Source organism: Tenrec ecaudatus, chromosome 5, assembly GCF_050624435.1.
Source record: "Tenrec ecaudatus isolate mTenEca1 chromosome 5, mTenEca1.hap1, whole genome shotgun sequence".
NCBI classification, from domain to species: domain Eukaryota; kingdom Metazoa; phylum Chordata; class Mammalia; order Afrosoricida; family Tenrecidae; genus Tenrec; species Tenrec ecaudatus.
Window position 1 is genome coordinate 169,405,379 of NC_134534.1, and position 26,509 is coordinate 169,431,887.

A 26,509-nucleotide genomic window follows, 5' to 3' on the forward strand; every position below is an offset into this window, starting at 1 on the left:
ATATTCTTCAGGCCCATGCTCAAAGGCAGCTTCCTGGGGAGGCCTTTCCTGATTGCTCCAGTCCTTGTTCCCCAGGTACCATCTGTGTGTTCACGACAATCTTCGCTCCTCTTGGGCTGTTTTTCTGATGTCTGGCTTACCTGCCCTCTTACCCTGGCTGATCTCATTCACCGTTCTCAAGCCATACTGGCCCATCTTATGTTCCTTGAATGCGCCTGGCTTGTTTCTGGGTCTGGGTCACGGCCGCTGTCCCACTGCCTGTAATGTGTGCCTCACATAATCCAAGACTCACTGCCGCGAGCTTATACCAGCCCATAGCGACTGTATAGGACCGGAGAGAACTGCTCCTGTGCGTTTCTGAGACTGTAAGTCTTCACCAGAGTAGAAAACGCCCTCTTTCTCTTGCTAATGTGCTTTAATTCCTCCAGAGCACTCATCACTACCTAAAATCTATTTTATTTATGAATGCGTTTGCTTTCCAGGTAATCGTCCATCTCTCCCACCAGGCTTGTCCTTCCATCATCCAGGGCTGAGTGCCCTAAGATACATACCTGGGGACAATCCAATTGGGCTGGAATGAAATTTGGCCTCATTTTCCACCTTGTTCCGGTTGGATTGCAGCCACCATGCAATCATTTAGAAGTTGGTTTACTTGGGATTTCCCCAGTGGCATGGTGGTTGGGTATACACAGTTTGCATTTCTGTCTTGTCTAGGAAAGGCTGGCTTCATGTGGGTGCTTGCCTTAACAGCCTCAGCGGGTCAAACTGTGGAAATCCCAGTCAGCTCCTAAAACTTCAGGCCAGGACATCCCCTGTATTACTTTTGCTTGCATGTGATTGGCAAGTCTTACGATCACGTCTCACCTCAAGAGGGCAAAATATTACCCCATCCTCCCTGGGCCAGCAAGGAAAAGAGATGGATTATTTGTGACCACTCTCGACCTTCACTGTTACGCTTTTGGAGATATGCTGGCTTGCTAGAAAACATGAAAGTTTTCTATGACTATTGAGCAGTCTTGCACTTTATACTTAACTTTTACACTCCACATGCAGGTTTGTGAAGGATCCATTTACCTCCAGTCCCACCTGGAGCAGTGCAGGATCACCTCCACACAGGACAGGGGTGGCATGAACTAATGTCAGTAAAGGTGGTTTAATCATGAAGATCTGACTCGCAAGCTCTGTTCCTTACCCTTCCACAAGCTCGTCCTCTCCAAGTCCTGGCTGACAGTCAGAGAAGCTGCTGCAGATCCAGACTCCTTCCTAGCCATGGGGATGAACATAATGGGCATCCCAGAAGAAGAGAGGTCAGACAGTAGTGCTTAGCCATCAGAATGACCATCATGATGTTCAAGCAGCAGCCAAGAAGCCTGACTGTATTATTAGAATGGACATATTTAATAGTCGGTAGATATCTGATGTTGGTTCCTCGCTCTGGAGGGTGACAGTTAACATAGTGGGGTGGGGAAGGTTAAGGGAAGTTCTTAAAACACACTCCCCAAAAACCCATCTCCACTAGGGTAGGGCTTGGTAGAGATGGCAATGGGACCTCACGTGACACTTAGGCCAGAGCTTCCCTTCATGAACTTCATGGCTGGAGTTTTATGGACTTCCCTTGACCTTCCTCCCTATAGTGGCCCCACCAGCAATCCAGAAGCTAGACGTGGTACAAACTTGGACAGGGGCAAGCGGAACAACTAAGTTACAGGAACAGGTGGCCCAAACCCCGTATCATCTATCATTGTCGCACTGACTTCACAGACATTTAGGAGGTCCCTTATGCCCATCCAAGGAAAACAGCTGAGCTTGGGCCACAAATGGGTCAATCTGTTATGAGGGTCAGAAATAGGATCAGGCAGAGCTTTCAACATGGTCTCTGGGCATCTCTACTTTTTACAGGAGGAGGGGGGATGTTAGTCTGGTTTGACTACAAAAACAATTTCGTAGACATGTAGAAAAGGAAAGCATTAAATAAAGAGTAATTATATTGAGATGAGGGAGTGCGGAGCGGGGAGGGAGGGGGGAATGAGGAACTGATGCCAGCGGCTTAGGTGGAGAGCAAATGTTTTGAGAATGATGAGGGCAATGAATGTACAAATGTGCTTTACACAATTCATGTAGTTGCATGAGCTCCTAATAAAATGATTTAAATGAAAAAAAAAAGACATGTTACAAAGTTCTTTGAGGTCTGCCTTTAAATGCCCAAAGGGGCATGCCTCTTTGCCATAAGCTCCAACCTGAGGGCAGTCAACTGAAACTCTGTGGGTCAGCAGACCCAGCTCCCTGAATTAAGTGCCCCCAGGCACCCTACCCCAGTAAGCCTCAACTCAGACATTCAGCTCCACAGGTCAGCAAGCCCCTTCCCAGGTTAGGACCAAAGGCCATAACCCACGCCACAAGCCAGCCTCTTGTCCCAAACACGGAACTGCACTTGTTTCTGTGGCTCGGAAGTCCCACTCTGCTTCATGTTCTGGCTCCCGGATGTGCTGGCGCTCCTCTGCTGCCATAGCTGTCTTCGGGATCCTGGAGATTCACTGGGCAGGCACCTGGGCTCCAGAGGACAGGCTCCACTCCAGGAGCTTGCTGGTAATGGGATTCCTCCTCCTGCTTCTCAGTCAGGTCATTTTATATGCAGCAAGATGACATTCCAGGGAATCCTGATCACAATTACTGGTGAATCCCATCAGTATCTTCCTCTGCCTTCCTAGGAGACCCACTCAGGAAAAGGTGGTTTAGTGGAAGTGAGAGACTTTGGCTAGAAGAGCCATATTAAATAATCCACTGCCCCTGCAACTGCTCGTGGTAGAGAGGCTTCAGTGGAACTTCCAGACAAAGAAAGGCTAGACAGCAGGAGTTCTTGACCTACTTCTAAAAAGGTTGGCCAATGAAAATATTAAGCAGCCATGAAACATTGTCGGATACAGTGCTGGGAGATGAGCCTCTTAGGTTGGAAAAGGAAAATCCTAATCCGAATTTTAACCTTTGGAAAAGAACTTGAAGGTCCTGCCAGGCCCCATGCACTTCCTTCCTCATGCCTGGGATGCTCCCATCACCTGGCCCCCTTACTCAGGAGCATGTTTGCTCTAGAATCCCTGCCTATTCCACTTCTGTGACCTTGCTCCTGCAGATAAAGTATAAAAGCTACGTTCCCCGTTCCCCATCCCCCGCCTAAAAAAAGCTACACCCAGCCGACATTCAGGACCCAGATCTTCCGGAACGCGTTTCTTTGAGTTGGCGTCTAATAAAATTTCCTTCTTTCAAGTTCTCCAAGAGTGCCGTCTGGTCACGGTTTTGCCGTTTCAAAAGTATTGGCTGACCTTAAGGACATGGACAGAGTAAAGCTCTGAGGCCTTCATTTGCCATTGGGTCATGCCTCTGAAGGAGAAGAAGCATTCATTAAATATCAGGATGTGGAATGTATGGAGCATGAGTACCTTTTATTTTTTGTGTGTGTCATTTATTTTTAGCAGCCAAAAAGTCATGGTTTATTCTATCTGAAGTAATTTCATAATTCAAACCTAACCAAGCTGTACATTTTGCAACCGCATTCTGTCTGGAAGCCGCTAAAAAGCCACGGACTATTTTCGCATCTCGGGACACAAACAGCATCAAGGCAATGTTATGATGGCAAATTCTGCGCCTTTAAAATGCTTCCCCTTGTTGAGTGTTTCCTCTTTGACTAAGCGAACATTCTAATGCCATCTGTGAGCAGAAGGGGGGCGGGTAAGAGGGTTTAAAAAGGGCTCAAAATAAAATAAATAAAAAGGGCATAACTTGTTAGTTCTGCAAAAACATTTAAAGTTTTTTCTTTATATAACAAACCACTTGTAAGCCCCAGACCTTGTTTACAGTATGCATAGTTGCTGGTTTGGGCTTGAAGGTACAAAGTCACACATTAACACAGCCACAAGAGGGCAGAAACATATACAGCCACTTATGGGATGCCAACAATTTGCCTATGGATTCCTAGCAAACCGTCATCGCTCACTAATAAAAAGACAGCATCGGGAAGCAGAATGTCCAACTCCAGCTTTAAGCATGTTTTTTTTTTTGTCAGAGATAATTCTTTAGCAGAGCATTATGTAATATCAGTGCTAAAAGTCGGGGGTTTTCTTTTATTCTTATAAGAAACTACAAGTGCTTGTTTGTCGTGTGTGTGTGTTTTGTTTTGTTTTTAACTGGGGAACTGGGTTTCCTGAGAATTAGTGCCATTTGGTCTGACACTCAAACACCCACTCCCCAACAGGCTAGAAAATCGCTCACTGCCTATGTGTTCCCTGCTGATGGTTCGTATCATGAAGGTTAACAGCTGCACAAGAGTCTCAAAACAGCACAAACATTCAAAAGTAGCTACAGAATTTTAAACTGCTTCAGCCAGGTTAACCCATTTTAAAATTACTGACATCGGAAAGCCAGTTTTGATTGCCTGATCAGAGAAGCATTCTTTCTTACCACGGAGTGACACCTATCAAACAGAAAGGTGCCTGTCACCTATCCACAGGCTACTTTGGGTGAGACCATCCCAAATACATAGGAAAATCTCAAATTTTATGTATGCATTTAAATTCCATTCTGTAGAGATGATTCTGACTCATAGTGACCCAACAGAACAGGTTTGAACTGCCCATGTGGGTTTCTAAGGCTGTAGCTCTTCACAGGAGTAGAAAGTCTCAGCTTTCGCCTACAGAGCAATGGGTGTGTTTGAACTACTGACCTGGTGGTAGCAGCCCAAAGCACCACTTTATAGTGACCCTAAATATCTAAATCCAGACACGCAAATTTCAAAACAGAGCACTAGTTACTAGGTTTACTTTGGATCACAAAAGGAACTCACTATGCCACCAGATCATCTATTATAAATATTATTCATATTTACATATATATGTGCATATACGTGTGTATAGAGAGAGATGCTGCTCTCCCACAAAACATGTCTAAAACAACACAACAGAGTGCCTGCCAAAAATAAGAAATAACTCTGTTAAACGCTGAAGCAGAACGATAATTTTCAGAAGATTCTGAGTCACGCCAAACTCAGGCATCATAGGCAAACAGGACTGAGAACAAACTTGTTCACAGCTAAGAAAATGCACAGCAAACTTCATAAGACTAAGACATTTTCTAAAAGCCATGAAGCAGGAGGTTGTCGTTCCAAGTGTGTTCACCTTTGCAGCAGCGTCTCTGAGGTCCACAGAAATGTGGGGCTCAACACCCCTTTCTCTGGTTGCAGTTTTCTCCAACACAATGAATGATTAAGTCGATGACCACGCTCACCCTACCCAACCCAAGGAGGTCTAGCCTCCCTTAGGAGCTTGCCTGCATTTGTCCACGATGGAGGTCATTGTGCTGAGGTCACATAGTTCTGAGTCACAGCCCTGCCATGGCTGGAAGGCCCTGGACCAATCTTGTCATCTCTTCTGCCTAAGCATGGGCCGATTCCTGATTCTGTAGCCCCCCATTATCACTGTGAGGTACTGATCTTCCACCAGCCATGTTTCTGCAAGTTTCCTTTGTCCAATCACGTCTTACTTAAACAACCAAAACGATTCTCTGTAAACCCTTGGAAGCCAGTATGATCTTCTGCGAACGGTGTCTCTGATTCAGATGGTTTGTCTCTATGTCTTGTTTTTAATTCAGAGCAGGCTGCTAAACCGTGAAGTCGGCAGTTCAAACACACTAGTACGGGAAACGCTATATACTATCTATGCTGAGTGTATAGGGTCGCTATGAGTCTGAACCGACTGCTGGCAGTGGGGTTTGTTGGGGTTTGGGGTCCGAGAGATGAGCTCTAGTCTTTTCGATAGCAGCCTAGCGATGAACCATTGCGCCACCAGAAAGCACGCAGAAGATGGTCACAACTCGACGAAGTCCCTCCCTGGTGTAGTCCGGCCCCAGGGAACGTCCCCGAAACAGTGGGCGGGGCCGGAGTCCCGCCCCGCCCCGCGCGCGCCGGTCGCATGCAAAGAGACGTGGTGACGCCACGACGCGAGATTCATTATTCATGACGTTTCCCGGGCTCCGGCGGGTCACGTGAGCTACTTTTCGCGCGAAATCCGTCTGGCGCAGCGAGCTGAGCGGATCGCGGCGCTGCGATGGCGGTGAGCGCTGGGCCCGGCGGTCCCCGGGCGGCGAGCTGAGCCGGTCCGGGTGACGTTTGTGGGGGCTGCGCGCTTCCACGGGGGTCCGGCCGGGTGTGGGGCAGTGGGGGGTCGGGGTGGCCGCGCGCGGGTCCAGAGCGGATGGCAGCTGCTGGAGGGGGGGGGATGGGCGCCGAGAACTTGAGGCAAAGCTGGAGGGGGAGCTAGGGGGGGCGTGCGCCGTGCGCCTTCGGGCCCCCTCCCCTGTCCTGCCCCGCCCCTGGACTTTGGTTGGAGTTTTTCTCCTGTATTATCCTCCTCCGGCCATATCCATCCCCCGGAACTCGCCGGTGCCCGACCACTTAATTCCTTTTGTACACGCTCCTTGGGCCGCCGGCCGTCTGTCTGATTTACATCGGACTGACCTCCGTGCGCCTCTCATCACAATCCTCCCATCTACCCTTGGCCTGCATGAGTGGCCCTTGCGCCAGTCTGACGTCCAGAGCCGGTAGGGGCAGCGCCTGGCCCATGCGGGTGCTCACGTGGGCGCTGCGTTTGCTTAAAACCAGAGCGAAAGAGGGCATGCAGAGCTGGCCAGCCAAGAGCCTGCGGATACAGGGGTGTCGCCTGGAAGGCACGGGGTGTAGTTTAGGACATAGGACACGGATCCCTGGGTCTGATGGAGAAGGGCACCTGGAGGGGGACGGGCAGTCTCGTGGTGAAGCCGTGCTCGTCAGCCCTCCTGGCCCGTCACTGACAATGCTCTTTCCTCCACCAGGAATCGTCTGAGTCTTTCACCGGGGCGTCCAGCCCGGCTCGGCGCCGCCGAGGCCCGGACCCCGTTACCTCCAGTCCTGGCCGCAGCTCTCGGCGCACGGATGCCCTGACTTCCAGCCCCGGCCGAGACTTACCTCCCTTTGAGGATGAGTCAGAAGGGCTGCTGGGCACCGAGGGGCCCCTGGAAGAAGAGGAAGATGATGGAGAAGAGCTTATTGGAGATGGCATGGAGAGGTATTTTTCGTTGAAGCCTTAGGTTAGGATCCGGGTACAGATGGATTCATGGAGCCGCAAGTCAGGTCTACTTGTCACGCTTTGCTGTCTCTGATTTACAAAGACTAGATCCAGAGGCGTGGTAACTAAACTCACCTCCAGGGGATCACCCACCCCCCACCCAACCCCCGGGGAATGCAGGAGGGGCTGATTCTGATATGGGGGCCTTGGCTTGGAAAGAAGGGGAACAGGCAGCTTCAACCAACAGGAGTTGATTTTACCAGCTCTATACCAGGCTCAGTAGTATTAGATACTTTTTCACAATTATTGCCTCACTTAACTCCTAAGGATAAACTATCCTAATAGTAATGGCTAACTGGACTGAGTGGTCAGTGAACAACATTAGATATTTGCTTCTTCACTATTATGTACTCATAACTGAGACTTGATTGAGACTTTAATAGCAGAATTGTTATGAGTGCCCAGGAGTTTCATTCCCTCCCCCCCGCCCCACACCCACCCCCCAAAAAGCTTCCTGTAGGTTCTTCCTTCATGTGTCTTTGTTTACGCACCGTTGGGAGTTCCCAAACTTAGAGTGAGGGTACTGGACAGACCATATGTGGCACCCTGTATGAGTAATGTGAGGACCTCTAACGGGCATCTCAGAACACCCAGGACTCCAGAACCTTTCAGCATTACCCACAGAACTTGCCCCAAAGATGGTACCAGTGCAGGCTTCGACCAACTAGCAAAGAATGAGAAGCTTCAGGATCCCTCAAACCTGGCTAGAGGGCACACATGTGAATGCACTTGAACGGAGGGGGAGACAGTGAACAACAGACAGTTCACAAGTGTCTGCTCTCTAGCTGTAACTTACCCTGTAATTACCTACCCTCCCCGGGTAATCATCAAAGAAAGTTTCTTTTCGTATGCAGACCTTTTTCTGGACTTTTCATAGTTGTGAGCTCATACAAGGAGCCCTGGTGCCATAGTGGTTGCACATTGGGCTACTATCCACAAGGTCAGCAGTTCGAAACCACCAGCTGCTCCAAAAGAGAAACATGGGGCTTTCTACACCCATAAAGGGTTAGTCTTAGAAACCCACCGGGGCAGGTCTATCCTACCCTATACAGTCACTATCAATTAGCATGGGCTTGAGAGCAGTGAGGTTTTTTGAGAGGTTTCATAAAAATTTCAGACTATTCAGTTCTGTGTATTTAATGTGTTTATCCTTCCTTCTATGGATGGGCATGTAGGTTATTGCCATCTTGTTGTTATTGTGATTAGTGCTGCAATGAACATGAATGTGCACAGGCCTGCATGTACTTATTTGTAGGAGCCCTGGTGGCATAGTGAATTACACAGGGAACTGCTCACAGCAGTTCAAGACCACCACCTGCTCTGTGGCAGAAAGATGAGGCTTGATGGCATAATGGATTGCAAGTTGGTTTGCAAACCATAGGTCAGCAGTTAGGAACCACCAGCTCAGGAGCAAGAGGAGGCTTTCTACTCCTATAAGCAGTTCAGTCATGGATTCCCCCATGGGCAGTTCTTCCCTGCCCTGTAGAGACGCCGTGAGTCAGAATTGACCCAGGCATTGAGTTTGCTTTTTGGTTTATTACTACGAGGGAGCCCTGGTGACACTGTCAAGTAGTCCTGCTAAGTGCAAGGTCAGCAGTTCAAAGTCAGTACTGGGTGTGCTGGAGAAAGTTGAGGCTTTCTGTTCCCATGAAGATTGACGGCCTTGGAGGAGCTGTATTTATTTGAATTTCTGTAATGGCCAATGAAAGTGAGAATTCATATGTTTGTTGACTCCTTAATGTCTTTGATCCCCTCCCAGATTTTCCGTGGAACTTGTTCTCGTTGAAGTGCTGAAGTTTTCCTTAAATTCTGCAGATTAGTTTCTTGTCCTATATAACATTGCCAGTGTTTTGATGCTCTTAAGTATTTTAATATTTAAGAGGTCCCTGTCATCTAGTTTGTTCGTCTTAGGTTTTCCATTACGCTTGATCGTCTGTCAATACCTGTATTAGGGCCCTAAGATTGTCACCCTTTTTTCATTAAGCTTTTTGCAGCCATAGATTCTACATGTGTAATCTTCGTTCCATCTGGAGTTTTTTGTGTGGTGTGAGATACGGGTCCTATTTTGTTTTTCTACACATGGATATTCCATTTTGTCAGTACAGCTTATTTAAGAAACTGTCTCTTCTCCATATAATGAGCCTCGGTCCTTTGTCCTTTGACTGTCCATGGCTGAATGGGTGTACTCCGGCTTCCTGACCCTGTTCCATTGGTCTGTGTTGGGCACTGTCCCCCTGCCTGACTGTGTGACTGTGTAGTAGGTTTGGAAGTCTTCCTATCTGTGAGCAGATCTCTTGTTTGTTGTAAGCAGTGTATTATGATTTCTATGTACAGGTCTTTTGTTTCTCTGGTTATATTTATACTAAAGTGTCTCATCTTTTGGATGGCGATTGTAAATGGTACTGATTTCATTTTCAGACTCTTTGGTAGCATAAAGGAATTCAACTGGGTTTTGTATGTTGATCTGGTCTCCGCCACTTTGATGAATCTTTCCATTAGTCCCAATAACTTTCTGGTTGAGCTTTTGGGGTTTTCTATTTATAGGATTATATCACCTGCAAATAAAGAGAATTTTTCTTTTCCAATTCAGGTGTCTTTCGTTTCTCTGTGTTGTCTTACAGCGCTGGCTAAGACCGCATAAGGTTAGAAGAATGGCATGGTGATAAAGGACATTCTTGTCTGGTTCCTGTTCACCAGGGAACACTTTCAGTTTCTCTCCTTTGAAACCAATGTTAGCCATTCGTTTTGCCATATGCCTTTAATCATTTGAGTAATTTGCCTCTTATTTGTGTTTTGTTGAGTGTTTTTATCAAGAATAAACGTTGGACTTTGTCAATGTCTTTTCTACATCTCTTTGATTATGTGGGTTTTTTTAGTTGTTTTATTAATATGATATATTATCTTGTCGTCTCCCCCCCTCCCCCATGCTGAACCATCTTTGCATACTTTATAAATTCCACTCGGTCATGATGTTTTAATTTTTTATGTTTTGGATCCTGTTGTATATAATTTTACTGAGAATTTTTCTGTCTGTTCATGAGAAAGAATTGACCTGTGATTTTATCTTTTTTGCCCGGTTTTGGTGTCAGGGTTACGCTCACGTCATAGAATGACGTAGGAAGAATTCCATCCTGTACTCTGGAATGGTTTGAATAGAATTCATGTGTGAATGAATAAAATGTGTGTGGAAATGTTTGGTGAAATTTGCCCAAAAGATTGTCTGGACCTGGATTTTTTATTTTGTTGTTTAAAGAACTATCAGTTTTGTTTGTGTGCTCAAACTTTCCTACCTCAGTCTTAATTAGTTTAGGTAGGTAGGGTGTTGCTAGAAATAGTTACCCCCTCCTTTGTTGGAATACAGTTCTTCTTAGTATTGTTATTATTTCTGTGAGAGAGGATTCTACCCAGTGGAAATCTACAGTCCGGTGCTTTATAATAAATTTCCTTAGCTGTGTATTTCCACAATCCAATTTTAGGTCGTTTCCTTCATTCCAATAAGCTCCCTCATGCCTATTTGTACAGCTAATCCTAATGCCTATCTCCCTCCCCACACAACACTAATCTCTTTTGTGTCTGTACATATTTGTTAATTTGCGGCATGCCCCTAAGTGGAATAAAGCCGTCTGTGGATGTTGTGTGTAGCTTCCTCCACAGAACTTAATGTTGTCGAGGTTTATCTATATGTAAAATGTATGCGAACTTCCATTTCTTTATAATGATGATTAACATTGTTTTATATAGAGAGACTGTCCTTTATCCATTCCTCAGTTGATAGACACCTGAGTGGATGCTGTTGTGTTTTTGTAAAACACTGGCCTAGGGCACTTAGGGAAATACCTTGTGGAAACCTTGGTGAGATTGGCGAACAGAAGATAGTATATTATATGTTTTTTGCACAAAATTATGATACATATTTGATAGAAATGAAGTTCGCATACATTTACATATGATACAGGTCGATAAGATCCCTGTTGCGAAGTTTAACACTTTGCTTTTGTCCACTGAGTTGTGTTTCTAAATAGATCCTGAGTTTGTGTCCTGAATGCAAATCCCTCACCAGATAATATGATTTATAAATATTGTCCCTCTACCCTGTAACTTACCTTCATTTTCCTCCTGGTGTCTTGTGAAAATGCAAAAGCCTGGGGTTTCGATGAATCTGATTTATTAGTTTTTTAGATTTGTTTGTTTTTCAATGGGCCAGTTACATCTTTTTGCTGAAAGCGTATCATTTGATGTAAAAGTCCTCAGAGTCCAGTCATACAGAGAGCTTTTCCCAGAGACCAGTTCAGTATTCTGAACTGACCACTCCCAATCTTTACAACTTTACCAGACCCCGAGTTGCATACAGTATCAGTTCTGGGAGCATAGTCTGGCAGTTTATTGGGGGGAAACCATGAGCACCACTTTCTGAGGAAACACAGAATTCTGGCATATTATCTTCAGGTTGGCAAATGGGGTGACAAAGCTTGCTGTTTGCTGTGTGACCATTGCCAGGACCCACATCCCCACAGTCTCTGTAGCCTCATCTCCCAGGTGCATCCCAGGGTGGCTGGAAGGGAGAGCCAAGTGCATTGCCAGGGAAAGCTCTGTGGAGGTGGTCTTTCCCTTTAAATGTCTGAATCCCCATCATGTGGCCAGTCATTTGTCTGGAGATCTTGGAGCGGCTTCAGAGGCTTGAGACAATGGATAGAGAGGCTGGCTTGGCCGGTGGTGAATAAAAGACAGCGTGATTGGAAATGGGAAAGCTGCAGAATGCCTGCCGTGTGGGGGCAGTGGGCTATCTGATGGCGTTTCTGAACGGAAGGTGTTGAGGTTCCCCCAGCCCCTTCTTACTAGATGCTCAAGCTGTGTTTCTGCCCTGGCAGCTCTGGCCCTGGACCGGTCCAGCTTGAGACTCTTTAATGTTTGAAACCGCTCCAGTCTCCAGGAAGGGTTCTTTTGGTGCTGACTGTGACGTTTCATGGTCTTCCAGGGACTACCGCGCCATCCCAGAGCTGGATACCTATGAAGCTGAAGGGTTGGCTCTGGACGATGAGGACGTGGAGGAATTGACCGCCAGTCAGAGGGAGGCCGCTGAGCGGGTCATGAGACAGCGGGACCAGGAGGCCGGCCGAGGCCTGGGCCGCATGCGCCGCGGGCTGCTCTATGGTATGTTCCGTTGGGTCAGGGGAGGGGTCCTGGGGGCGGAAAGCAGGCTACCCTTCCTGTCCCTTTGCTCCCACAGACAGTGATGAGGAAGAGGAAGAGCGTCCCGCCCGGAAACGCCGCCTGGTGGAGCGGGCCACCGAGGACGGCGAGGAGGATGAGGAGATGATCGAGAGCATCGAGAACCTGGAGGACCTGAAGGGCCACTCTGTCCGGGAGTGGGTGAGCATGGCGGGCCCCCGGCTGGAGATCCACCACCGGTTCAAGAACTTCCTGCGCACCCACGTGGACGGGCACGGTCACAATGTCTTCAAGGAGCGCATCAGTGACATGTGCAAAGGTGCGGCTCTGGCGAGCACCCCTGCTTGACACCCCGGTCCTCGCAAGGGCTTTGTTTGGGCATGTGGCAGCACATTGAATAAAGAAGCAGCGTCCAGGGAGTGCCAGGTGACTTGGCCATCGAGACAGGAGCTCAGGAAATGACAGATAAATCCACAAAATGTTAAATCTCTGCTCTAAGACCCTTGTTCCGACAGGCTCGGAATGGGCGGGTTTACTCCTGAGATCAGAACATGGGGGTCGCGTTCTTATGTGGTGATTGGTTTTGAAGGCAGCATGTGAACCTCAGTCTCTGGAGACACTCTTCCACTCCCCTTTGTCTTAAGTTTGACGCAGTCTATCCCTGTCTCCTTCCTGGCCCCTGTAAGCAGTGGAGATTGTAGCCCCTGGGGCACTAGATGCTGTGTTGTTTCATAAGTGACATCATAAGCTGTGCAATTGTCCCATTTTATAGATTAGGAACTGGAGGCTCAGGATATGTCACTTTTCCAAGCCATGTAACCCCAAACAAGACACAGTTGACTCGGATGTAGCAGCTGGGTTTTTCACTCACCCTCAGAGATTTCAGCAAGCAGCTTCCTCCTTGCCTTCGGTGAGTGAGCGCCCGCCCTGGGCCGGTGCTATCTCTTGTCATCCTCTAGAAAACCGCGAGAGCCTGGTGGTGAACTATGAGGACCTGGCGGCCAGGGAGCACGTGCTGGCCTACTTCTTGCCCGAGGCCCCCGCAGAGCTGCTGCAGATCTTTGACGAGGCTGCCCTGGAGGTGGTGTTGGCCATGTACCCCAAATACGACCGCATTGCCAACCACATCCACGTCCGCATCTCCCATCTGCCCCTGGTGGAGGAACTGCGCTCGCTGAGGTGAGCTGGGGGCTAGGAGAGAGAGTGCGAGCATGGGGTGGGGGGCTCTGGGGAAGTCCAGAGGAGCCCTCGTCCCAGCATGGAGGGTGGATGGGGTGCAGTGGTGAGGATCTGCTTAGTCCTGAACAGGCTCTCATGCCGGAATGCCCTCGTGCACCTCTGACCCCTCAGGAGGGCAGGGGTCAGAGCCACTTATGTCCCCTCTCACCCCTTGCAGACAGTTGCACCTGAACCAGCTGATCCGCACCAGTGGGGTAGTGACCAGCTGCACGGGCGTCCTGCCCCAGCTCAGCTTGGTCAAATATAATTGCAACAAGTGTAGCTTCATCCTGGGGCCCTTCTGCCAGTCACAGAACCAGGAAGTCAAGCCAGGCTCCTGTCCCGAGTGCCAGTCGACTGGCCCCTTTGAAGTCAACATGGAGGAGGTGAGTGAGGACACTGCCCTGGGCACCCCAAACTGCCTCTGGGGCCACTGGAAGACCAGGGTAGGCAGTGGAAAGTGGCAAGAGAGAGGCGAGTGTTCCTTACACCGCAGTGAGAACCAGATCCTCGGGGTGGTGTGTGTAGCTTGGGCCATGTCATGTTTTAAAGAGGTGGTTTTGTTTATGGCTTCTCTTGAAAAACTGGGCAGGGGGAGAATCTGTCAGATATGGGTCCCCTTGCGCTTTGGCCACCCAGGGAACAGTGCTTGGGTGTTCTGGTCAGACATCGCTTCTTTCTTCACCCCCTGTACACGGGCAGTCCCCGATCTCAGCTCGCAGACTGCCATCCTCTGCGTGTTGAGACCTTAGGGAGCCACTTGTGTCTCCTGGGCCGGCCTGCCCTCACCTGAAAAGCAGGGCGATCACCCTGATCTGTAGGCACCCCAATCCCTCCACAGTAGGTTACTGTGCCCAGGAGCACTATCCTCAGGCTCTGCTTCGGAAGATCCTAAGGTAGGACCACTGCCATTGAATCAGTTTGACACCTGACCCTAGAGGACGGAATAAGACTTCTCCTGTGGGTTTCCTAAGACTGTAAATCTTTAGGGGAATAGAGATCCTCATCTTTCGTAGAGATACTGGTGGTTTCAAACCGCTGAACTTGTGGTTAGCAGCGTCATATGTAACCCACCATGCTACAAGGGCATCTGAGACAGGACCTGGAAGTGAAAACGAATCATTGCAGATAAGACCTCCTGAGTCCTGGCTGCTATTGACAAGTGGTAGTGATATATTATGTAGTATCTCGCATTTATAAATTAGGCAGTGTTATTAACCATGTAGTGGGTTTTATATTAAGTCAACAGGCACTCCATTAGAGAAAGATGAGACTGTCTACTTCTAAAGATTTATAGTCTCGGGAAAACCCACAGGGATAGTTCTACTCTGTCCTGTAGGGTTGGTGTGAGTCAGAATTGACCCATGGGAGGGGTGTGTGTGGGGGGGGGGGCGCGGGTTGTGGTGGTGTTTAGAGACGTAACAGGAGGAAGTTAGAACTTAAAATTTTTTTATGTAGTATGGCGCTTCCTGCGGGGGCTTGCACAGTAGTTTAGGTTCTCATTCCCTAATTTTTACACAAGTTATTCAGTGACGGTTATGGCAAAAGGCAAGCCTTGGGAATGGACAGAACACCGAGTGAAGTGTTTCAACGAACAGAACTCGAAGCCCCCACTCAAGCATACGAAGAAGACAGCTGCCTAGCCAACTGGCAGCTAGAGACCTGTTTTCCTGTCTATTCTAAAGAAAAGTGGCCCAACACAATGTGGAAATACATAGAACCAGATGTTATCACATGCAAGTAAAGCTTTGCTAAAGATAGTCAATGATCGCAGTAGTACAGCGATAGGGACCTGCCGGAATTCAAGCTAGATTCAAAGGAGGACTTGGGACAAGCAAATAGTTCTGCTGATATCAGATGGATCTTGCTGGAAAGCGGAGAATTCCAGAAAGGTATTTGTTATTAGGTGTCACTGCCGACTCATAGCACACCTGTGTACAACAGTGTGAGACGTGGTCCAGGCCTGTGCCACGCTCGCAGTGACTGCTGCACTTAAACTCCTTGTTGTGGACTGCAATCCGTCTCCCTGAAGGCCTCCCTCTTTCTCACTGACCTCCTTCACGAGCATGATGTCCTTTTCCAGGGACTGGTCTCTTCTGATACCAGGTCCAGAGTAAACGCGACGAAGTCTCCATCCACTACATCACTTGACTGCTACGTCCATGGCATTGATGGTGGATCGGAGCAAAAGGAATCTCTGAGAACTTGCCAGCTTTTTCTCCATTTATCACGATATTGTCTGTTGGTCCAGTTGTGAGGATTTGGGTTTTCTCGAAGGTGTAGTTCTTCACCACGAAGTGCTTCTAAGTCCTCCGTACCTGTGGCAGGCAGGGTTGCCCCATCTTCATGTCCCAGGTGGTTAGTACACCTTCCTCTAATCGGATGCCAAGTTCTTTCCACAGTCCAGCTTCGCAGACAGATTTAAGCAAAGTGAAAGGATACAACCGTGGCATACGCCTTTTCCTGATCTTGAAGCTTGCACCTGCGTGCTGCTTGTTTATGTTTTTATTGACTGGAACAGCACTTGACTGTGCATCATAAGGTGATGGATAATATCGCAGCGCTGTCACGTGAGGACCAGAATAAGGTGCCGGCTCAGCTATGCGGCGCATTGCCTACAATAGTACTTGACGATTATGACTGGAAGAGGGCATTCCAGAGCGATGGTGGCAGGGACAGGGACTTGCACGGATTTGCTGGGTCTTCGTAGCTGATTCCTCACCAACTTTCACTCTTTCTTTCTTCGTAAATAGAAATGAATAACACCACCTATTACCCCTCTTTGGGATTATGGTTAGTATTGATGTCTTCAGAGAAGCCAGTGCTTTTAAGTTTAACGGGTAATTATGCCTTCCACAAAAAACCTTGCTACCCAGGCAGGGCCCCGTAAGACTTCTCCTTTGTCCCGTGCAGACCATCTATCAGAACTACCAGCGCATCCGGATCCAGGAGAGTCCGGGCAAGGTGGCCGCGGGCCGACTGCCTCGCTCCAAGGATGCCATCCTCCTTGCTGATCTGGTGGATAGCTGCAAACCAGGGGATGAAGTAGTAAGTAGCCGCTGGCAAACCAGGAAGGGCCACCTCTGAGGAAATGGGCATGAGTCATTGTGCCCACAGGAGTGGTAGGGGGGCTTTTCCTCGTAGTTGGAATATTGGGCTCAGGAGTGGTTTCCTTCTGCTTTAATAAGAATGCCCATCTTGGTGATGATGATGGTGGTGATGAGAACTTGGTGCGGACGTGGGCTCTGGCTCCTGTGTCACTGACCGCTTGCTCTCCCCCAGGAGCTGACTGGCATCTACCACAACAACTACGACGGCTCGCTCAACACCGCTCACGGCTTCCCGGTCTTTGCCACGGTCATTCTGGCCAACCACGTTGCCAAGAAGGACAATAAGGTGGCTGTAGGGGAGCTGACAGACGAGGATGTGAAGATGATCACCAGCCTCTCGAAGGATCAGCAGATCGGGGAGAAGGTAGGTGTGAGCAGAGGAGCGGGGCTCTCCGCTTGCTGCCCCTCAGGCCCGTGTCCTGGAGACTTGCTCCCTACATAGAATGCCCGGGGTGCACCTCAGGAAACCCGCCTTGATGCAGAGCAGAGATTGGCGACTCCCATCCTAGCACTGTCATATCTTAGCGACATAATTGGACAACCTGGGTGACCCCTCAGAGCCGGTATCCTCAGGAAGAAAAGCAATCTGATTGTTGGGGAAATACTTAAGAGAAGTATGCCCTTTTCGTCCAACCAGCTACATCCAGCCGGGCTTCGGCTTGACTAAAGGGAGAGTACAAGGAATAATAACTCATGACTGGTGTGTTCCTCCATCTCCAACGATCGCACTTTGTTTTCCAGGCAGGCTGCCCACTTAAGTTCTTTTTGACTTGTTTTTAACACGGACAGTTTTATCAAAGGTTCGGGAGGTGGGGGTTATGTTGCAGAAACACCGATTATTAAGTATTTGTTCATAAAAAGCCTCTTCCATTTTTATTGCTGCTCAGGCTCCAACCTGCTCCCAGCTGGCTAAATGTTTATTCTCAAGCCCACTCTGCTCTCCTTTCCCCCTTCTTCCCAAATTCCTCACTTCCTGTTCAGTTCTATTCCTGTTGTATTTGCCTCTCCCATTCATTTTTTTTAAGGTGTAGGTGTTACTTATTTTTTTTTTATTAGGGGCTCATACAACTCTTATCACAAAACATTTGCTCTCCACCTAAGCCCCTGGCATCACCTCCTCATTTTCCCCCTCCCTCCCTACTTCCCCCTCCCTCATGAGCCCTTGATAATTTATAAATTATTATTTTGTCATATCTTGCCCTGTCCGACGTCTCCCTTCATCACTTCTCTGTTGTCCGTCCCCCAGGGGGGAGGTTATATGTAGATTCTTGTAATCGGTTCCCTGTTTCCAACCCACCTTCCCGCTACATTGCTAGTATCAACACTCACACCATTGGTCCTGAAGGGATCATCCGCCCTGGATTTCCAGTTCCAGTCAGTTTTCTAATGGAGAGCACTATCGTGTTATCTTTGCCCCTGTCTCCTGCTCCAACAGAGTCATGTCCACAGGGCAACATGCGGGTCAGATATCAGTTGGCTTGGTTAGTGAATACGATCATTTTCCTGTTCACCTCTGTCCTCAGATGCTGGCAGCGGAAGGACTTGAAAGAGTGAAGGGCTGAGTGATGAGGCCAAGGCTCCTTAAACCACCCTTCCTTGAGCCACTCAGAGGCCTCTTCCTCCTGCCGCCCCCCTTTAGAGCAGCTGTGCTTGCCCTTTGTTCCCCTGCTTGCCTTCCCGAACGTGTCCGTTGCTTCATATTCCTGCATATGTATCTTCCTATCTCGACCCCTGGAGGCATCTTCAAAACTGAGCGGTTCCACCTCTCGGTGCATGTGGTGTGCTGCCCTGCACTGTGAGAAGAGTGTGTTACAGGCACTACCTGCTCTGCCCAGATGCAGAGAGAGAGCGCCCTTCCCACTGACTGTCCCTCCTTCCCTCAGATCTTTGCCAGCATTGCTCCTTCCATCTATGGCCATGAAGACATCAAGAGAGGCCTGGCTCTGGCTTTGTTTGGAGGGGAGCCCAAAAACCCAGGTGAGCAGCGCCGTCCACCACCCTCCTGTCCTGTGCAGGGACTCGAGTAGGTGCTGCTTGAAGGAGTCGGTGTTCTCGGTGATAGACTAGGCAGGACTGCATTGCAAGCATGAGCCTTTGGGAGGATGACATCCTAAACGATGACTGGAGCAGTGGTGATTGCTCATCACATGGACGGAATAGTCCATCGAGCTTTGATACCTGCCGTACAGTTCCAACAGCCAGTGTCGGCCCCAGCCCCGTACTCTGAACTTTGAATCCTTGGCTCTCTTTATTAAATTTAAACTACAAGCGTGATCCTTGATTGTGTTTATGCTTGTATCATATCCAGGCTGAAGTCACCGCTGATGTCTATTTCTAACCCTAGGCTCCTCCCTCTAGGCAGTCTGTCTTTGTTTTTTCATGGTTAAAAAGGTTATTCGGTCTTTTTAAAAAAAATCATTTTATTAGGGGCTCATACAACTCTTAGCACAATCCATACATACATCAATTGTGTGAAGCACATTTGTACATTCGTTGCCCTCATCGTTCTCAAAACATCTGCTCTCGGCAGTCTGTCTTCACAGTCCCTTGTGTCTGCTTGCCGCCTTTACCTAGGGGTTTACATAGACTTCCCCCCACGAGAGTAAGGCATGCAATGATTGGCCACAGTCACAGGAACTTTATTCAAACAAAATAACAAGATGTGAAGCTTCTCAACATACTTTCCATCTCTCACGCCTGAAGGCAGTGTTTCTCGCTAACCCTTCCCCCGAAGGGCCGACCCCGGGCTCTGCAAAGCACGAAGTCAGAATGTTCTCTGAGTTTGGGGGACAAAGAAGTCTGAAGGGGCATGAGGAGAGCTGCAGGCTGAGCGGGTAGATTCCCAGTGACGCTTCCCTAGGTCGGCCCTTGCTCCCCTCGAGGCATGAGCAGGAGGGTTGAGATGCACATTCTCTGGACAACTCCTCTGGCCTTGTCTCGCCATTTCCAGTGCTTAATTTTCTTAAAACTTCTTCCTAATAAGTCCCTGTGACCATCCTGTGCCCTTTGATAAAATCTGTCAAGATTGTCTCTTTGGAAGAGGGTCCACATGACCTTCTGACCTTGAATGTGACTGGCCTGGCAGATCTCCCGGGAAGCCACTGGAGAGCACTGTGATTCTTTGCAGATGTGCACATTTACCGTGAGCTTGTTTGTGCGTGCTGACTGTGTGCCCAGGCACAGGTTTCTCTAGGGGAAGTGCTCGGATTGCCGGTCACAGGGCATTGCATTCCTCTCTAGAGAGAATATCCTGCTCTTCCAAATGATACCATTCCTAGACCCCTCATCCTTTCCCCCTCTTTCTCTAATCCTCCTTTTCTCTGTGACAACCCCCCCTCCCCCAGGTGGCAAGCACAAGGTACGAGGTGACATCAATGTGCTCCTGTGTGGAGATCCTGGCACAGCTAAGTCGCAGTTCCTCAAATACATTGAGAAAGTGTCGAGCCGAGCCATCTTCACCACTGGCCAGGGGGCTTCGGCTGTAGGGCTCACGGCCTATGTCCAGCGGCATCCTGTGAGCAGGGAATGGACCTTAGAAGCAGGGGCCCTCGTGCTGGCAGACAGAGGAGTGTGTCTCATAGATGAGTTTGACAAGGTGGGTCTAGGGGCCACGAGGGGTGATGGGATTCAGGGTGTGTTGGCTTGACCCTTCCGTGGTGAAGAGTCTGTGGGATGTGGTCTAGTAGTAGCGGGAAGTATGTGAATCTCTTGCAGATGAACGACCAGGACAGAACCAGTATCCATGAGGCTATGGAACAACAAAGCATCTCGATTTCAAAGGCCGGAATTGTCACCTCACTGCAGGCTCGCTGCACCGTCATTGCTGCTGCCAACCCCATAGGTATATAGAAGTCACTGCAAGGGCAGAGGGGTCGGGGGGCTATCCATGAGCCGGAGGGCACCTGGGTGCCCATCTGAGAGCGCAATCCACGGAAAGAAAGTGCTCGCACACGTTTCTTGCCAGAGGGGCAAAGTGGGAGTAGGACTTGGGACACCTGAAGTCTTTTGACAGTGTGCTCTCAGAACTTGGATGTTTCTCGTACGACACACAAGGGAAGCATTTCAGAGCATTATCTAAATTGAATTAGTGGTTCCTCTCAACCGGGAACTAATTTAGAGGGCACAGAAGCATCCACACTAACAGCTCTTCGCTTTTTGCTTCCTGAAAAATAGCCCTCTGACTAAAGGCCATCCCAGGAGTTAATTATCCCCCTAGAGTATGTGTTGAGTCCTGACCGCTGTGCCTGTGGTCAGAGCTCCATTTAGGACGAGGCTGTCCTTGCTACGCTCTTGAGACGGGGTTAACATAGAGTATGTATTTTGAGTCTATCTCGTAAGATAGAAAAGCGATTAAGTGCAAGCGAGGAACAGAGACGAGGAAAGAAACCAAGTTATTTGAAAATTGCCCAGGAGCATAAGCTAGTAAAAAGGAAGGAAGGACCCTACTCCATCACTTGACAGAAACTCTTCCCCGATGACCAGCACCCTGAACTGAGACTGTCACCTGCTAAAATGGAGAAAGTACGTGTCTGTTTCTTAAAGCCGCCCCCACTTGGGGAGCTTCTGTTACAGCAGCTCTAGGTAACTAAGGCACCGAGCAGTTGCCAAGGGAAAGTGGGGCATCTGTCTGCCTCCTTTCCAGGAGACCTAGCAGTCAGTATTCTGTGTCCTTCACATATTTCCTTTTCAATTCTTTCGATCCCCTTATTCCTTTGGTGTTGAAGCTCCCTGGTTTGTTAAGAGCACTTACTGAAGGCTGAGAAGAAGAAATCTGGTAGGAGGCTCCGATGAGCTCTGATAGAAAGGGACCTCTGTTTTACAGGAGGGCGCTACGACCCCTCACTCACCTTCTCAGAAAACGTGGACCTCACAGAGCCCATCATCTCGCGCTTCGATGTCCTGTGTGTGGTGAGAGACGTCGTGGATCCCGTCCAGGTACACCACTCCCAGAGTCGGCGCGAGCAGTGTAGCGTGCCAGGACTGTGGGAGCACCCTGGGGAGAGGGACCCTGGTGATAATCTAACCCCTTGTCCCTCCTTCGGCAGTATTTCCTAAATGTTTCTCACTACTTATCTGCCACAGCTCAAATAGAAAGGATTGCAGTCATGGGGTAGTTGGTCTCCTGGATTCCACTCTTGCTCCCATTGAGACCCTTTTCTCATTAGGAACCAGAACCATCTCTTGAAAGTACAAATCAAATTATGGCTTCTCTCCTCGCACTGCTAGTAGCTTCTGGTTGGAATGAGGGTAGAATCCAAAGTCCTCACTGCCGCCGGCACGGCCCTGTGTGGTATGCTGGCCTGCCTCTCCAGCCTTCTCTCCGGGGTTTCTCTCTCGGTTCCCTTCCGTTCAATCGCAGTTGCTGCTCTCTCTCACTGAAGCATGTCTGGGCTTTAAAACTGCTGTGTTGTTTTCTTGGAATGGGAGAAAGATGGGGCTTGAACTCCTGGGAAGAGTTCCCATCTCAGAAACTCACAGCGACAGATCCATCCTGTCCCGTAGGGTCTCTCTCAGTCCGCATCAGCTTGATGGCAGCGAGTTTTTTCATCACCTGATTATCTTCTCATGTTTATCTGACAACTTAGCTAGGGAGGTCTCCTCAGTCCTTCTATCCTTTTGCATGTGTTACTTGTACAATAAATTCTTAAAGAAAATTTTTAAAAATAAAAGTATGTGTCATTCACTTGGAAGTAAGCCTTGTGAGGGCTCTGTCATGTCTGCCGACGTGCTTTAAGCACCCAACGCTGCCTGGTGCTTGGTAGGCGTGTGTTTGATGCTGTGGAGAAAATGCTATTCTCAGAGCACATACACCTTTCAGTTCTTCCACTGAGCCATGTTACCCACCCTCGCCTTCGGGCCTTCTTCCTCAGGACGAGATGCTGGCCCGCTTTGTAGTGGGGAGCCATGTCAGGCACCACCCCAGCAACAAGGAGGCGGAAGGTCTGGTCAACGGCAGCACCGCAGAGCCTGCCATGCCAAATGCACACGGAGTAGAGCCTCTGCCCCAGGAGGTACTAAGGAAATACATCATCTATGCCAAGGAGAAGATCCGCCCAAAGCTCAACCAGATGGACCAGGACAAGGTGGCCAAGATGTATAGTGACCTGAGGAAAGAATCCATGGTGAGAGGCCCCAGGATGGAGCCTGGAGGGTGGACCGGAGTGGGATGTGGGGGTGGAAGCCTCGGAGAATCTTGCCAAGAGGTGCAGTTACGCTTTGTCGCTGGCCACTTAATTCTAAAAGTCCAAAGCAGAAAAGCTGAGCAAAGAAACTTGTATGCCACAACATTTTGTTTTAGGTGAGAGTATGCACGTTCGTTCGTTTGTCCATCTTGGTAAAAGGTCAAGGCCTTTTGAGTGTTGGTTCGTTGATTAAGTTTCGCATGACTTGCTCGAAATCTCAGGTGGACATGCGTTGTGAGTTCAGTTTTGAAAGTTCATAGCAGGGAATTCAAAGACAGCTTGCAAGGAATTGGAAGGTAGAGGTCTTGTGGACTTGTATGTCCCGCCCACTTTGCCCATCTCCCTGACACCTCACCTGATAGCAGCTCTTTTTTGCCTTTTAACTCTGAGAGCATTCAGCTTAGTTTTCACAGAAACAAATGTTTCCCACGGCCTCGCTGGATCATGCAACATTTTGGGACACGAGGATAGCAAGCACAACTCTGAGCTGGTGGACAGAAATGTGTAGGCACAGTAATTTGAGCCCATGCACGTGCAACATCCCTTGGGTACCACCCTATTACCTAAGAACGACATTCCTTTCTTCGCCTTCCTTTCCCTACCTGAGGAAAGAGGAAACCCGAACATTTCCTTCTCTTCAGGCAACAGGCAGCATCCCCATTACTGTGCGGCACATTGAGTCCATGATCCGAATGGCAGAGGCCCATGCGCGCATCCACCTGCGGGACTACGTGATAGAGGATGATGTCAACATGGCCATCCGTGTGATGCTGGAGAGCTTCATCGACACGCAGAAGTTCAGCGTCATGCGAAGCATGCGGAAGGTGGGTGTGACTGAGGCTTAGGGCCCTTTGAGCTCCACGTTTTCCTGCCTGTGAGCAGCTGTTTCTTGCTCGAACTGCCCTTGGCCGATGTGTGGGGAAGCACGGTCCAAGGGAGGAGGCTTTCCTGTAGGAGCTTGGAGGGTCGTGGCGTGGGCCTGTTGTCTCACTCTTGCTTTCTCTTTGCAGACGTTTGCCCGCTATCTTTCCTTCCGGCGCGATAACAACGAGCTGTTGCTCTTCATATTGAAGCAGTTGGTGGCAGAGCAGGTGACGTACCAACGCAACCGCTTTGGGGCCCAGCAGGACATGATTGAAGTTCCTGAGAAGGACTTGGTTGACAAGGTATGGAGGGCAGCTAAGAACTGGGACTGGTAGTCTCAGGAGATGTCAGCTGGGGACTGGGTCATGGGTGGACAGTTCTCAGTGCAGTAGCGCTGGGACCTTGAGTGATCGCCACTCGGTGAGTGTTGATAGTGAGATGTCCACTCAGAGCAGGAACTGCAGTCGTGTAATCAGTTGAGTGAGGTTGGTCTCATTATCTCATTACACAAAGGAGGCCGCGGGCACAAGGAACGCGTCGAAGTTCATGCAGTAACTGGCAGAACTCAGATTTGAACTCATGTCATCTAGTTGCAGTTACTTAACCTCTCTGCACCTGGCCTTTTCCCCTATAAAGTATAGAGAACACTTGCCCTCCAACTTCAAGGCTCTGTAAATATTGGACGTCATTGTTTTCATCACTGCCAACTCACTCGCCCATTTCTCTCGTTTTAGGCTCGTCAGATCAACATCCACAACCTCTCAGCATTTTATGACAGTGAACTCTTCAGGATGAACAAGTTCAGCCTCGACCTGAAACGGAAAATGATCCTTCAGCAGTTCTAGGGCTTTGGGCCATCAGAATAACTAACTGTGCCTTCTGGTTTGGGCAGGCAGAGCCAAGTGCTCAGGTCACCATGTCCTTTCTAAATTCACTAGGAATCCCCGGTCCAGTGGGGTCTGAAGTTGAATCACCTGGCTTCATCCACAGACTTCTGAGGGCTAAGGCCATGGCTTGGAGTCATGGTATTTATTTCTTTTGCTCTGTTTCCAGCTTCTCATGCCTTCTCACATGAGCGCACTTTACCAGTGTTACAGCCTGCTGAGCTTGGATAAAAACTGTGTGTTCAGCACCCCTATGGTAGAAGATGTAGTATTCTTGGATGAGGTCTGTCTTGGGTAACTTGCGTACAAGTGTGTTCAGAGAACTGTTCTCTGGAAATGGTTTCCAGGTCCAGGCTGCTTCTACCACTTTCATCCTAGGAGCAGCTTCAAAGGCACGTGTAGTAGTTCCCCAAACCTTGTTGGGAAATTTCTCGAAACCACAGTGATACGACAGCTTTACCGATAGTCAGTTGTGGGTTGTTCTGAAAGTTTTATCTGATAGTGAGGGTTATCTGATAGCTACAAGTGTCCAACCAATATCACTATGTCCATCTGTTTTCTCCTACCTACCCATTGCTCCAGTCTCATATTTGTACATTTGATTTTTTTCCCATATACTTTTAATTTTTAATAAATTTAAATAAAATGCAAACATTAGCATCTGTTGGTCTCACATTATTTTACTATCTTACTTCAGGCTTCACTAGACTTTCCTGGGCGAACTTTTCTCCTGCCTTTGGGAGGAACACAGGCAGAAGCGCTGTTTTTATGGATCTGGAGAGGCTAGCCTGAAGTGGCTCTAGGAACTCAATCTGCAGTGGGTTGTGTATTGCAACTATATTCCCTGAGTAGGACCCGTGGGACTCAGAATAGACTGGAGGTGATTTGGCACAACCTCCTAGTTGGGGAATACTGTTAACATCATTAATGTCACCGTCCTTTACATGCTACATTAATGGGCTGCCTTGGGAATTGTTGGCCATACTACATTTCGTGACACAAGTACTTATTACCTGAGATTTGGCTGAAATGTCCTCCCGTGGTTGCTATCTTGTACTCCAAGTCTTACCCTTGAGGATCTTCCTAGGTGAATTCTTCAGATGAAAACCAGGCAGATACATGACGTTAACGAGCATGTCTGACTCCCTTACTCAGTTCCCGACTCAAATCCTTGAGGTTCAGCACCTAGGGACAACAGGAGAACAAAGACACGGTTTTTGCTTTTATGAAGACTTGAGTGTAAGTGGGTCACTTTAAATCAGAAAAGGGAAAATCCCTGCAAGTTGTCCTGTGAAGAAAAGGGGGAACCGTACAGCTATGAGAGAAGCAATCAAATGTGAAATCGAACTGGAGCAAATCCAAGTCTAGGTAGGTCCCATGCTTGTGGGTAATACATTAGGCAGGAGGCTTCCCTGACTTGCATAACTGCAGGTGCCAATGAACCCAAGATTGACTGGAGGAAGATAGGCTGGTGGCTTGACCAGCAAGTGAATTCAAGGTCAGCAGGATGATTGCAGAGGTGAATGAGTTACAGGTCAAGTGACAACTCCCAGGATCAGTATGGCAGGCAATTGTCTCCAGCCCATATATATATCGGTTATTTATAGCAGATCCCATTATGGAGGTAATAATGTGTTAGGTCATATGGGTAATTACTAGGTCTTAACAGCCAAACCACAGAATCCTGGCCGAGCCAAGTAGACACAGTCTTAACTATCCTGATGACTATAGCAGACTATATATTCTTAACTGGCTTTTCAAGATAGCATTTTTGTGTGAACTGTTTTAAACTTGCCACAGCCCTTAGGACAGAGTGGAACTTTGTATAGTGTTTACTAGGCTATAAATCTTTATGTAAGCAGTGCGCCATATCTTTCTCCTGCCAAATGGCTGATGAGTTTAAACTGCGAACTGCCAAGCACATTAACTGCTGT

At 48.6% G+C, this 26,509-nt stretch overlaps 1 protein-coding gene across 1 annotated transcript; it reads left to right on the forward strand.

Moving 5' to 3' along the window:
• The first annotated feature begins 6,009 nt into the window (after positions 1-6,009).
• On the forward strand, positions 6,010-25,232 carry MCM2 (minichromosome maintenance complex component 2). Its single transcript, XM_075550260.1, has 16 exons — positions 6,010-6,098; positions 6,856-7,088; positions 12,124-12,299; positions 12,376-12,636; positions 13,277-13,496; positions 13,714-13,921; positions 16,449-16,583; positions 16,818-17,009; positions 18,529-18,622; positions 19,990-20,240; positions 20,360-20,486; positions 21,468-21,580; positions 22,516-22,767; positions 23,469-23,651; positions 23,838-23,993; positions 24,426-25,232. The coding sequence occupies exons 1-16, from the start codon at positions 6,093-6,095 to the stop codon at positions 24,534-24,536; spliced, it is 2,718 nt and encodes a 905-aa protein (XP_075406375.1). The 5' UTR covers positions 6,010-6,092; the 3' UTR covers positions 24,537-25,232.
• The last annotated feature ends 1,277 nt before the right edge of the window (positions 25,233-26,509 follow it).

Coding starts and splice junctions, on each gene's coding strand:
- MCM2 (XM_075550260.1), top strand. Junction 21,581..22,515: donor ACGTCGTGGATCCCGTCCAG/GTACACCACTCC, acceptor CTTCTTCCTCAG/GACGAGATGCTGGCCCGCTT. Junction 22,768..23,468: donor ACCTGAGGAAAGAATCCATG/GTGAGAGGCCCC, acceptor CCTTCTCTTCAG/GCAACAGGCAGCATCCCCAT.